Consider the following 13,161-nt stretch of genomic DNA (forward strand, 5'->3'; position numbering starts at 1 on the left):
TTAACAATTGTTATTTAACATTATAGAATAATTGTTTAACAATAAGAAATCCTCCAAACCAAATTAAATCAATGCTAATTTATAGCAATCAATGCATCCTACAGCCAATTAACTAATGCATAAAGGGTTTCTCCTAATAAAAGGTGATTATTAGGTGCATTTTCAGAATTCACAATTTAATCTCATTACATGACTCTGGTCATTTGAGAACTTCACTTTTTGTTATAGCTAGTGTGAAGAAAAAATTTGCTGATAAAATTGTGATTGAAATGGAATACTTTTCTGATCCTAAATAATAATAATCTAAATAATAATGTTTTCATTCTAAGTAAAAATTAAAGGTCTAACACTTAACATTTGTTGAGCATTTAGCATGTGCCAGGCAGTGTTCCAAGTGCTTTTCACATAATAACTTCCTTAATGTGTGAGGTAGGTACCATTTCATCTCCCTTTTACAGATGAGGAAATTGTGTCACCACTGATATATAACAGTGCCCAAGTATGGGGGTTGGCCAGTCAGTCCTAATTTCAGAGTCCATGCTCTTCACCCACTATCCCATATTCCCTCTTGTAAGGATAATCACTCAATATTTTGCTTTATTTCACAAATACATATATCTTCAGTAACATTTGGTGTTCTAAATTTTACTGTGTATGGGCTGCAGTGAATTCCAAAGGAGTAATCCTTCCCTCATTCTACCAGTGTTGTGTGAACCGTTTGCCATCAAGTAAGTTGATGTGTGTGTAATTTAGGAATTATTAGAAATGATAATATAAGTCTGATATTTTACTGTTTCATTTTGAGAGTATCAGGAATGGCTCAGAATTTCCTTATCTATGGTTACTTTTGAGCTATCTGTACTTACTGTATGCCAAATATATATATATATATGCGTATACATATATATTTAAACCTGTTTTAGATTGAATCCAAAATGGGGGATGGGTGAGGGCTTTTAAGTTTTGACAGAGAATGCATTTGATCTTAAGTGATTGCAAGTACTTAAAGAAATAAGTTTATTTTTATTCTCTTTTGTTTTTAAACAGAATAAAGATCCTAAAATGTCTCGAGTTGCACTGGAATCTTTGTATAGATTGTTGTGGGTTTATGTAATTAGAATAAAATGTGAAAGCAACACTGTAACTCAAAGGTGAGTGCCTTTGTATTAAAGTGTATTTAAAATAAAATAAAATCTTGGTAAAAAAACAATCACATGATTGGAATTTTAGTGAACATTATAATTACCTTGAGGGAGGAGTATGAATTCTCTTGACCTATTATGCAGAGTAAGAAGAATGGTTTGCTGTTCATTTCATTGCCTTATTATGACTAAATCTTTTTTTTCTTATAGTCGTCTTATGAGCATAGTGTCAGCACTTTTTCCAAAAGGTTCACGTAGTGTGGTTCCTCGTGACACACCTCTCAATATATTTGTGAAGATTATTCAGTTCATTGCTCAGGTGAGTGCTTCACCTCATGACACATATACACATGAAGTTACAAGAGTACTCTACTGTAGTAACTTGGAGTTTTAAAACTTGTTACACATCTAAAAGCATGATAACAAAACATTTATTAATATTGAATAGTGAAAATAAAAGTATGCTTTAAAAAGTAAGAAATAAAAGATGCTAGGGCCAGCCCTGTGGCCAAGTGGTTAAGTTCTCGCGCTCCACTTTGGCTACCCGGGATTTCTCCGGTTTGGATCCTGGCCACCGACCTGGCACCATTCGTCAGGCCATGCTGAGGCACCACCCCATATAGCACAACCAGAAGGACCTACAACTAGACTATGTACTGGGAGTCTTTGGGAAGAGGAAGAAGAAAAGAAAAGCAAAAAAGAAGAAGAAGATTGGCAAGAGATGTTAGCTCAGGTGCCAATCTTTGAAAAAAAAGATGCTATTAATTTTTTGTGACGATATAAATTTAAATCATTAAGCTACACACTTGGAGAAGGAAAGGAGACCCACAAGTGGAAGCACTTAATTTAGGAAAGGTCAAGAAAGTGTCTCTGATCCTAGTGTTAGTTCATTTACTAATTACCTCCTGAGTATCTCGAAAGATTTTTGGAAAATTATTCTCATAGTCCGCATTAATGTAGGTTCTTAGGTACAGATACTGGAATCCACTGTAGCTAGTTGAACCCAAAGGGATCTTTTAAGGAATATAGATAGTTCATAGAATCACTAATAGGACTAATTTGAATGATTAACAGGAAATTGCAGAATTGGGCTGTCAAGGAAGCTTCTGCCTCTGCCACAATCAAAAAGCTGCCAAATTAGGAAGTCACTACAGGTGCTTCAGCATCGTTCTCCTGCCATGATCCCCATCAGTAAAACCTTCCTTCCTCCCTCCTCCTCTTCCTCATGTACCCCTGTTCCCAAAGATTCGCATGAGTAGGGTCTAAATACCATTTGGCAGGGTCTAAATCACATCCTGCAGCCTACTGTTATAAGGAATCCCAGGAAATACCATTTTAGCTTCCTAGCCTCTGCAGTAAAGGAAGGTTTATTACAAGGGCGTTAAATGGGTGTTGAGTGAGCAAATCCAAGGTTTTGGTCACATTCCCTTTTGGGACACGAGCCCTGGAGAAACATAGGTAGGGTTATCTTCTCAATTTGGGAAAATAATTTGATTCCAGAATATTCATTGCATTCTCTCTGAACTAAAACTGTAACAATTTAGATTATCCATAATGTAATTAATTTGGACAGTGAATAGGAATATTTAAATAAAATTAATGTATCTGTTTACTGGAGCACAAACCTAATGATAATTACTTATGTGTCAATAAGATGAATGAAAGCAAATTGTGCTTTAGATCTACTGTTCAGAAAACTTTTGCCATTAAGATGTCTCTCTTCCCCCTTTTTTTCTCTGGGAACTTACTGACTCCCTTGGGTTTAATCACCTCACACGAATACTGCACCAGAACTATACAACTCCTCTCAAACATCAGTTAATCTTATCAGTTATTTTTATTTATTTATTTATTTTTTGTCTTAGAGGTTTCCTTCCTGGAGCCCTGTTCTTTCTGTCCCAGTATGAACTCACTGCTCGCTAAGCCTGCTGCAGAGCTATTGTCTTGGGACTTCCTGTCATCATCATTCTGGGAATTCCTTCACTTAGATTTTTTATTGTTATTATTGAGTTCATAATAGTTTACATCATTGTGAAATTTCACTTGTACATTATTCCTTGTCTGTCACCACCTAAGTGCTCCCCTTCACCCCCTGTGCCCACCCTCCAGCCCCCTTCCCCTGGTAACCACTGAACTGTTTTCTTTGTCCATGTATTTGTTTATATTCTGCATATGAGTGAAATCATCTGGTGTTTGTCTTTCTCAGTCTGGCTTATTTCGCTTAGCATAATTCCCTCCAGGTCCATCCATGTTGTTGCAAATAGGATGATTTTTGTCTTTTATTCTGAGTGAGCAGTTAGAACTTGGGCACTTGGATTGCTTTCATGTCTTGGCTATTGTGAATAGTGCTGTAATGAGCATAGGGGTGCATACGTTACTATGGATTGTTGATTTCAAGTTGTTTATGTAGATAGCCAGTAGTGGGATGGCTGGATCGTATGGTAGTTCTAGTTTTAGTTTTTTGAGGAATTCCATACTGTTTCCCATAGTGGCTTCACCAGTTTGCCTTCCCACCGTTGGTGTATGAGGGTTCCCTTTTATCCATGCCCTCTCTAACATTTGTTATTTTTAGTGTTAGTGATTATAGCCATTTTAACAGGTGTAAGGTGGTATCTTAGTGTGGTTTTGATTTGCATTTCCCTGATGATTATCCTTCTTAGATTTTGACTATGACTTTGGTGAATGAGTATTTAAAATTTTTGTCCTATTGGTTGGGGTATTAAACACATCATTTGATAATTAAATAATATATTTATAATCATATTTTTAAATCTTAATTCATTTGTATTTTTCTTCTGTCAGACTAGGTTTATGAACTTCTTATGGGTACAGACCTGTGTTGTTGCCATTATAAGTGCAATTTTTAACATGATATCTAACGTATAATAGTAATGAGTTATAAGGATTTCTTGTTTTCTTTTTCTAGGAACGTTTGGATTTTGCAATGAAAGAAATAATATTTGATCTTCTCAGTGTTGGAAAATCTGCTAAAACTTTCACCATTAATCCAGAGGTAGAAAAATTATAATGTAGTAATGTACTATCTTATACAATTTTTTTGTTTTATTTCTTTTTTTTAGAGCACAGTTTCTGGAATCAGAACTCTTAGGCTCAAATCCCTAGTTAGAAGCTTTACTTGTAACTACAAGTGTGATCTGGGACAAGTTATTTAACCTTTCTGATGGCTGGCTGAATGGTTTATTGTAGTTTTAAGCATGGTAGAAGACAATTGAGAGAGGAAGTTTTCAGAGTTGTGGAAGTTGTAACATGAGCTCAGGTTTCTTTCACTTCAAATGACTTATATTTAAGATATTCTTTAGGGGCTGGCCCTGTGGCCGAGTGGTTAAGTTCGCGCGCTCCGCTGCAGGCAGCCCAGTGTTTCATTGGTTTGAATCCTGGGCGCGGACATGGCACTGCTCATCAAACCACGCTGAGGCAGCGTCCCACATGCCACAACTAGAAGGACCCACGACGAAGAATATACAACTATGTACTGGGGGGCTTTGGGAAGAAAAAGGAAAAAATAAAATCTTTAAAAAAAAAAAAGATATTCTTTAATAAATACTGATACAACACTTATTGAGCACCTAAAGTGTGTTGGGCGCTGTTTTAGGTGTTAGAGACAAAACAGACAAAAATCCTTTTCCCCAGATGGAGCTTACAATAAAAAAACAGACCAAAAAAAAAAAATGTTATTTCCTACTTTTACGGCCTTGTTATTCACTAGTGAACTCTAATTCGCTCTGTAGATGTTAAATTGAGATTGTTTACAAATATTTTGCAGGAGCCAGCCCCGTGGCCGAGTGGTTAATTTTCTGCTCTGCTTTGGCGCCCAGGGTTTTGCTGATTTAGATCCTGGGCGTGGACATGTCACTGCTCATCAGGTCTTGCTGAGGTGGCATCCCACATAGCATAACCACAGGCACTGACAACTAGAATATACAACTATGTACTGGGGGGCTTTGGGGAGGAGAAGACGAAGAAGAAAAAAAAAATATTTTGCAAACTAACTAGCACAATCTAACAACATACGAGAATATAAAAAGGCAAAATAAGGTTATCCTTTTTCTTATTTCTTTTAAATTACTATCCTGGTCCTTCTCGTAATCAAATCCTAAGATATGTATTTATGTAATTCACAAATGGATTAGAAAGCTATTGAAGCTTTTCATTTGTAGGATTTTAAAGATCAGTCAGTAATTGTTTCCAGATTTTTAAAGTGAGCAGACGTGAGTGTTTTTATAGATGACATACTTAACATGCTTTTCAGCAAGAAAAATTACATAACGAAAGACATTTTCTTGAACATCCATTTTCAAAAATATTCTCTCTATTGAACAAGTTTATTTCTGACAATGTTTTCTCCTCGCTGAAGCTGTCATACTAGGAATAGAAAAAGCGTCAGCTCTGCTCTTTTGTTGTTGTTACTCATTTAGGCTTACTTTATTAGGATTATCTCCAATCTGTATTTTCTTTTCAGGAATCTTTTTAAGCTTATGAGAGTTAGTTTAGTTAAAGCCAGATAAATTATCCATTAATCCATTTAATCAAATACTTGTAAATTGCAACACTGAAAGAATGAGTAAGTGCGGGCACCTCTGTGAACCCCAGTGCATTGTGGAGCTGTCCATCTCCCTCCAGGATGTCTTCTCTGACTATGTATTGTGACCATCTGATATTTAGACCAAGGGAGGGCACCATTACTGTGTCATATGTAAAGATGAGTAAAGCTTAAAACCTTAATCTTATTTAGGTAACAAAAAATACATAAATAAAAGTTTTACTTTCTCTCTGTATTCCAGTGAACTATCTTGCACACCCACTGGGATGCACATACCCATTTTAGAGATCACCGGTGTAGGTCAGTGATAACGGCAGCTTGGGCTGAAATAGCATGGTACAGATGGAGAGAAGATCATTTACTGAGAAAAGAAACATTGAGAAGGGATTAAGTTTGAGGGGAAAGTGCATTTGGTGTGAGCGTATCTAATCTGGGGTATCTTTTTGACATTCAAGTAGAGATGTCAAATGAGTCTGAGAGTCCGAGTTCAGAGAAGTGAGGCTTAAAATTAGTGGGTGATCTGGTCCTGGTGGTAAATGAAGCCATGTATACACATGAAATTACTTCAGGAGAGAATACATAATGATAGGAGAAGGCAGCCTAGGACCTTGTCTTGAAGCAGTGTAGCATTGAACATCCAGATAAAGAAGGCTAAACCTGAAACGTGGGCAGAGATGACGCAGCCAGCAGTGGCATGGACATATCGAAGGAAGGGAGTGTTTCAGGAAAGAAGGATTACTTGACAGTGTCCTGTGCTGCTCAAAAGTCAAACAGGATGCAGGAAAGGTGCCCACCGTTTGAGCAGAATCGTCACTGATGAGTGAGAGTTGCATCAGAGGAGTATTATGGGGAGGGCTTATTCCATTAAAGATAGTTGAGGACAGTTAACAGAAATGGAATATATTCAGTTGAAAGGGAAATATTGAAGATACAAGAAAGGGAAGGGATAATTGATAGTGTAATGTTCTTGAAGAAACAAGAGCAGATGGGATTCTAACAGCTGGGAAGACCAGCACCCCCTCATCTGCAAGGAGAGCAAAGGAGTGGGGAAGGAGGTGCAGATATAAGTAGACTGGTATGTATTCAGGTGCGAGATTGAGGAAAGGTGATGGTTTTTTCTTTCTGTAAAGTAGGAGACAAATCATCTGGCGAGAGAGAAGGAGGGGATGGTAGGAGTGTAGGAAAGTTACACAAGGACAGAAGAGGTTTAAAATAAGCTTTGTGGAGAATAGGAGAGCCAGTTGACCTCTGAACTGAGTGGGTGGCATTTGGAAGTTTGATATTAAAGCAAACTCTAATGCCTGGACTAGTTAAAAAATACTGGACAGAAAGGTTAGTTTTCCTGCTGTCCTACTTCCATCCTGCAGTGTTACTTGATGAGATGTTTTTAACATGAAAAAAAGATGTTTTCTGGGGGGCTGGGCCCGTGGCGCAGTGGTTAAGTGCACATGTTCTGCTTTTCGGTGGCCCAGGGTTCACTGGTTCGGATCCCAGGTGCAGACATGGCACAGCTTGGCAAAAGCCATGCTATGGTAGGCATCCCACATATAAAATAGAGGAAGATGGGCATGGATGTTAGCTCAGGGCCAGTCTTCCTCAGCAAAAAGAGGAAGGATTGGCAGTAATTAGCTCAGGGCTAATCTTCCGCAAGAAATAAATAAATAAATAAATAAATAAACATCCCCTTTAAAAAAAAAAAAAAGATGTTTTCTGACACTCTGACTTCTTTATTTTGGAACTTTTTTCTCTGAAGAGAATGAACATAGGCCTCCGAGTCTTCCTGGTAATAGCAGACAGCTTGCAGCAGAAAGATGGCGAGCCACCAATGCCGACGACAGGGGTCATTCTTCCCTCGGGAAACACTCTTCGTGTAAAGAAAATTTTTCTCAATAAAACCTTGACAGATGAAGAAGCAAAAGTCATAGGTTAGTGTTAACTGGAATAAATAAATTGCTTTGTGTTACAGTTTAATATTCTTTTTTAAAAGCTTAGATCAAATCTAAAATGTGTGTATTTGCCTAATAATTGTTATTCTGGTATAAAGAGTGATACAAAAATGAATACATTTTTGATAACACCTATATGTCTTCATGTTAGGAGTCTTCTGCTAAAATCCTTATTTTTTGAAAGATACTATTCACTGCATTTTGTCCTTCCTTCAAATTAATTTTAGTTCTCTGCATAATTTTTACGCATTTTTCTCCAAAATGCTGAAACTGATCATCAGGGATAAAGTATATCACAGTCGAAATTCCTTCTTTTATAACAATAATAATCTAATGTCATTTAAAGATTAATAGGCTTTTATTTTTACAGAAGGTAACTGTAACTATTCTTTATCTAATATCTGACATTTTATAACTGTGAGGTTTTTTCCCCTAGGAATGTCAGTTTACTATCCTCAAGTGAGAAAAGCATTAGATAGCATTCTCAGACATTTGGACAAAGAAGTTGGGAGGCCAATGTGTATGACTAGCGTGCAGATGTCTAACAAGGAGCCTGAAGATATGATCACGTATGTAATAAATTATTTTTCTTCATTGCTGTTTCACTTTTCATAGAAAAGTATAGATGATTGATTCTTGCTTACTGATTTCCTTCCTTTCTCTCTGGAGCTCTCCTGTATTGCCGGCTGCTGCAGCTCTTCCTTCCACATGCTCAGTTTTATTCTTTAAAGTGCTGTCAGACTAGAAGAGACAGCAAAAGTCATCCTGGATTCCAGTCTAGTTTGTTGTCAGTCACAAAGCCCTGTAGTTATTCCATGAGCGATAGATAAATCCCAGTTAACCCATGTGTGTCTGGACATGATTGGTTTATTAAGTCAAACAAATGCTCTTATTTTTAGAGCCCTGATAAACAACAGCAAAAAAACCCACAAAAAAACCTGAATATCTCCTGGGAGCCAGGGGTACAGAGGGGAATAATGTATGAATGGATTTTCAAAACAGTACTTTATCCCACCCTACCCCATCCCCAGCCTTGTCGCTGCTTGTCATCCCAGCATCTTTTTTCTTTACTGTTAGGAACTTCGTCCTCAGGAGGATGCATTTTATGGCAATAACTTCTTTTATTTGCTAAGAAGTAGCTACATATTCTCTATAAGGGAGGGCATTTTTTTTAGATATTAATATCTGCATTATAGGTCTTAGATTAGCAAATTGGATATTGGATCTCTCAATTTAATTAATACACAGTTATTATGTACTAGTATATGCTAATATCTATGAGAGTTTCTCTAATGTGAAGGTTTTTTCCTGCGTTACTTCTTCTGGGACATCTTCATCCTTTTCGTCACAACCACTTTCCTCATTTATGTCAATAAGTTTGCCCTCACTAAGTTCCTCTGGCTGCCTATGTACAGTCTCCAACGATAGCAGTGTCAGCATTGCCCGCTCAGCTATTTCTTCTGTAACTCCATTAATGTTTGATTCCAATTTCACTACCAGTGACATCACTTTCCTTTCTTTGCTGCACTTTAATCTTTGTTGGCCAGTTTCCTCTTTTGATTATCCATTGTTGTAAAATGTCACCTGAATTTATTGCTGGAGACAAGGAAGCAACACCACTACGCTGTGTGTGAACCGAATAACGTGCAGATTTTGAAAAAAGTGACGTGATTGTCCCTGATTATGATGTACATCTGTTATTCACATCATGATTTGTGGAATGAAGAGCCAACGGGGAAGCTTCTTTATGCAATTACTTATAGTTAGCATGTAGTAACTGAAAACTGAACCATGCTTTGGGGTCTGGTGTTATTTAACTAAATTGTGGTAACTAAAATTCATGCATATTGGAACCATGCAAAGAGAAGACCGACTATATAAAATCTCTAAAAGTGGGTAGCAAGCCCATTGCCACTATAAGGAATACTGACCCAAAATGCTTAAAAGATTCAAATTCTTTTCTACATGAGAATTATTTTATTAGGCCAACTAAAGAGCAATTTAGATAAAATAAATTACCTTAAAACCTCACCTTGAAATAGAGACCAAAATAAAAATCAGTGTATTGAGAGGTTAGATATTTAAAATAAATAAAGTCATTGGATAACTCAAAGAAAATAGAGTAGAATAAAATTGTATTAAGCCTCTGAAAGAACCAGAGAATTTTCAAAAAATTGACACATTTTATTACATAAAAATTTTAAATATGTATGTTTGGGTATACATGTTCGTATGTCCTGAAGTAAAATAAAAAGACAGGAACAGGCAATGCCAACAGTGGTTTATGAGAATATGTGTTTTCCAAGACCCTTGTTAGTAAATGATATTAAATGAAAAAAATCTTTTTGTTAATTTTCTAGGCCCCCCCAAATAACCAATATTATTTAGTGTTATTTAATAATTATTATTTATTGAAGCCTAAATATTATAAATTTTATTTATTAATTTGAAATAACTGTATCATAATTTACCTAAATAATGTTTATTATTTTAACATAATAGTTCCTATGCTTATTTTCTAAATCCTGAAAACCTTTTTTTGCCTACTAACTCTGTCTTTTCCCGAGTTATCTCTGTAGTCTTTTGCCCATTTATAAACTGATAGTTATTTACTGGATTTGTGTGCACTCTTTTTATATTAAATACATTAAACTTTCAGAGATGAGCTCCTATTTTCTATAGTTATTTTTCCAAGTTTGCTTTCATTGTTTAACATATATAATACACTTCTTATTAAGTCCTGTTGTGATTTATTTTTCAGGGGAGAAAGAAAACCCAAAATTGATTTGTTTCGAACTTGCATTGCTGCTATTCCAAGGTTGATTCCTGATGGCATGAGTAGAACTGACCTCATTGAATTATTAGCAAGGTAAATAAGAATTGCTGTTTGCTATGTTAATTTTTCTTTTTTGATACCTTTTAATTTCTAGCACAGCCTTGTTACTGTTATGAAAAAAGTAATAATAAAGACATTTTTAATCCTTTATTTGATTTACCTTCTAAACTCCCATTTTCTCTTTTATGTTTTGTTAAACACGTTCTCCCCACTCATTTTTAACTTTTAAATTTTTGGATTCCCCTACAAATCCTATTTTTCAATTCCCTAGCTTTCCATCTAGTACTGTTTCTTGGGATTTATGGAACCCATCATCCCCTAGCATGTGAGCCTTATCAGGTATAATGATACCCATTAGGCAATTAATTATTGTGTTGACTCCTTCAGTCATTTCCTTTGCACCCAGGGTGGTGACCAGGTCTCCTTTGCACTTTTTTGTTATTGTAGTCCCCACAGGGTTCGGGTTTGTGTCTCTTTTTCCTCTATTCGGCATGTCATATCTCTATAAAATGAGTAAATAGCATAATAACCAAACTGAAATACTAGCTCCCAAAACTAATTCTAAGTTGAGGTGATGGCTTATGGAAAAACTGGTTTGTTGATGTATTTAGGGATTCTCTTGGTAAGGAGTCAGCAAACTTTTTTCTGTCAAGGACCAAATAATAAATCTTTTAGGATTGCAGATCATATGGTCTTGGTCACAGCTACTCAATGCTGCCTTTGTAGTACAAAAGCAGCTGTAGACACCATGTAAAGAGACGGGCGTGACTGTGTTCCAGCAGGCGCCTGGCTGGATTTGGCCCTTAGCCATAGTTTGCCAGCCCTGCCCTAAATGAAAAGCCAAGTAGATGACTATCCTAGAGCAGTGATACTTGGCTATATTGAAAGACATTTACTGGTTGCTTAGCACTTGTCACTAAGCCTTCAGTTAAATTCACAATGAATAAACAGTTAATAGACAGCTCCAGCAACCCTTTCTACTTCCTTGAAAAACCTGGCATTTCACACACCCATGCACAACCCTACCCTCAACTGTTGCAGGCTGCCATCAGAGATAGAATGCTATTTGTCTCTTTTTAGGATTATGAGGAGAGGGAGGAGTTACTTTGAAAATGCACCGTGAAAGAAATTCAGCCTTTCCCACTGTGTCTCTTAATTTTTGCTGTGAAGTAGATTGCAGAGTTACAAAGTTGATAATCAGCATTAGGGAGAGAAAAGGAGTTTCATTGTTTATAATGTTATTCCTTGGGAAAGCAGTAAACAAGTATCATTCAATTCTGTTTGTACTCCTCCCACCTCAATTTAACTCACGTACATCTCTGTGGATAGTGATCCCATATCCCTCACTAAAATGAAGCAGCATCTAGGAGGGGCAGGATGGGGGAGCCTAGAGGAGAGAACTCCTGAACAGTGGATGACAATTTGCTTTGCTGTGTACTTTGCTTTTTTCCCCGGTGATATTCATTTACTAATTAATTTACTTCAGCAGAGAGAAAGATTCTAAGGTCCGTTCTATTTTGTCCTCTATTCCTATCATTTGGAATTGTGATGACTAAAACTTATTTACTTAAAAATAAAGCAAGCAAACAAACAAATCAAAGATAGGCAGTAAATTTGTAGACCTGTGTGCTGTCTCTCAGGAAAGTTAATTAGTTCCCCTGCCTTGAATTAGCCAGGCTGCATTGTTGTTCTCATGCATATGTACCCAGAGTCACACAAATAGGTTAAGATGATATTTACACATTCGTGGATTTAATAAGGGAAGTTGAAATCACCTTTAAAATCAGCATCATAGAGACAGTCACTCTCCTCTCCCACAGTAGCTGCTTTGGCGCCACTATCAGAGACAGACACTGGGCTAGAGATCCTTAATCTGACCCTATATGGTATTTCCTATGTGCTTCTATAACTGCTGCTGCTTCGTGGCTTACTCCCGAGTCTGTCTAGCTGTAATAAATTTTCTCTTCAGTCTCATTGTCAGTTGAAGGTTGGCTTAGTGAAGACCAGAACTGAGTTCAGCAGGGTGAAGACTGTGATATCTCCTTTCACCTAAACCACACAGCTTTCCTCCTCTGTCATTGTGGATAACTCCATCCTCCCAGCTTCCCAAGCATGTAATTGTGGCATATTTTTAATATTACCTACTTATCTTATTCATTCAGGCTGTTTCCAGCTCTAATGCATTTGTCTTGATGGTTAATCACTCAAATAATCCTTTTCAGCCCTAAATCAGAAACTCTTATGCGTATAGCATTGTGTTTGGTGGCTTCACCACTGCAGCCATCTTTTATAGTTTTCTTGTTCATCATTCTCTTCTTTATGTTCTGTTAAAATCCTTTAATATTTTGTTCATGTCCTCATATTGTTTTGATGTCTTTAAAAGGTAATTTTATGTAGCCTCTCCTCTAACTTATTTAGACTTGAACTCTCTTTAGGGCCTTCTGTGTTAGTTCGATACATTTTTTTCATTTTTTTCTAGGCATACCCCATTTATGATGTTGCTCCTAAGTTTATTCTCATTCTCACCTTCAAGAATTATTTCTGTTAAATTGATTCCATCTTAATTTGTATTTCCTTCTTCACAATCAGCCATTTGATGTTTAACTGTAACCTCAGCAGCATGAAAGGAATGATAGAGATAAATCACGTCTTTTCTCGTCTTTTCTAGTGATATAA

The 13,161-nt window shown here is 36.6% G+C and overlaps 1 protein-coding gene across 1 annotated transcript in view; it reads left to right on the forward strand.

Annotated features, from left to right (window-relative positions):
- The window catches only part of LOC124232912 (protein furry homolog-like), a 243,199-nt gene that overhangs the window by 143,227 nt on the left and 86,811 nt on the right, over positions 1-13,161 (forward strand). The window contains exons 14-19 of the mRNA XM_046649823.1: positions 1,048-1,151; positions 1,353-1,461; positions 4,069-4,155; positions 7,457-7,628; positions 8,086-8,218; positions 10,411-10,518. Of these exons, the coding sequence (XP_046505779.1) occupies positions 1,048-1,151; positions 1,353-1,461; positions 4,069-4,155; positions 7,457-7,628; positions 8,086-8,218; positions 10,411-10,518 (713 nt within the window). The remainder of the gene's footprint in view (positions 1-1,047; positions 1,152-1,352; positions 1,462-4,068; positions 4,156-7,456; positions 7,629-8,085; positions 8,219-10,410; positions 10,519-13,161) is intronic.

This window comes from Equus quagga, unplaced genomic scaffold, assembly GCF_021613505.1.
Source record: "Equus quagga isolate Etosha38 unplaced genomic scaffold, UCLA_HA_Equagga_1.0 146_RagTag, whole genome shotgun sequence".
In the NCBI taxonomy this organism is placed as follows: domain Eukaryota; kingdom Metazoa; phylum Chordata; class Mammalia; order Perissodactyla; family Equidae; genus Equus; species Equus quagga.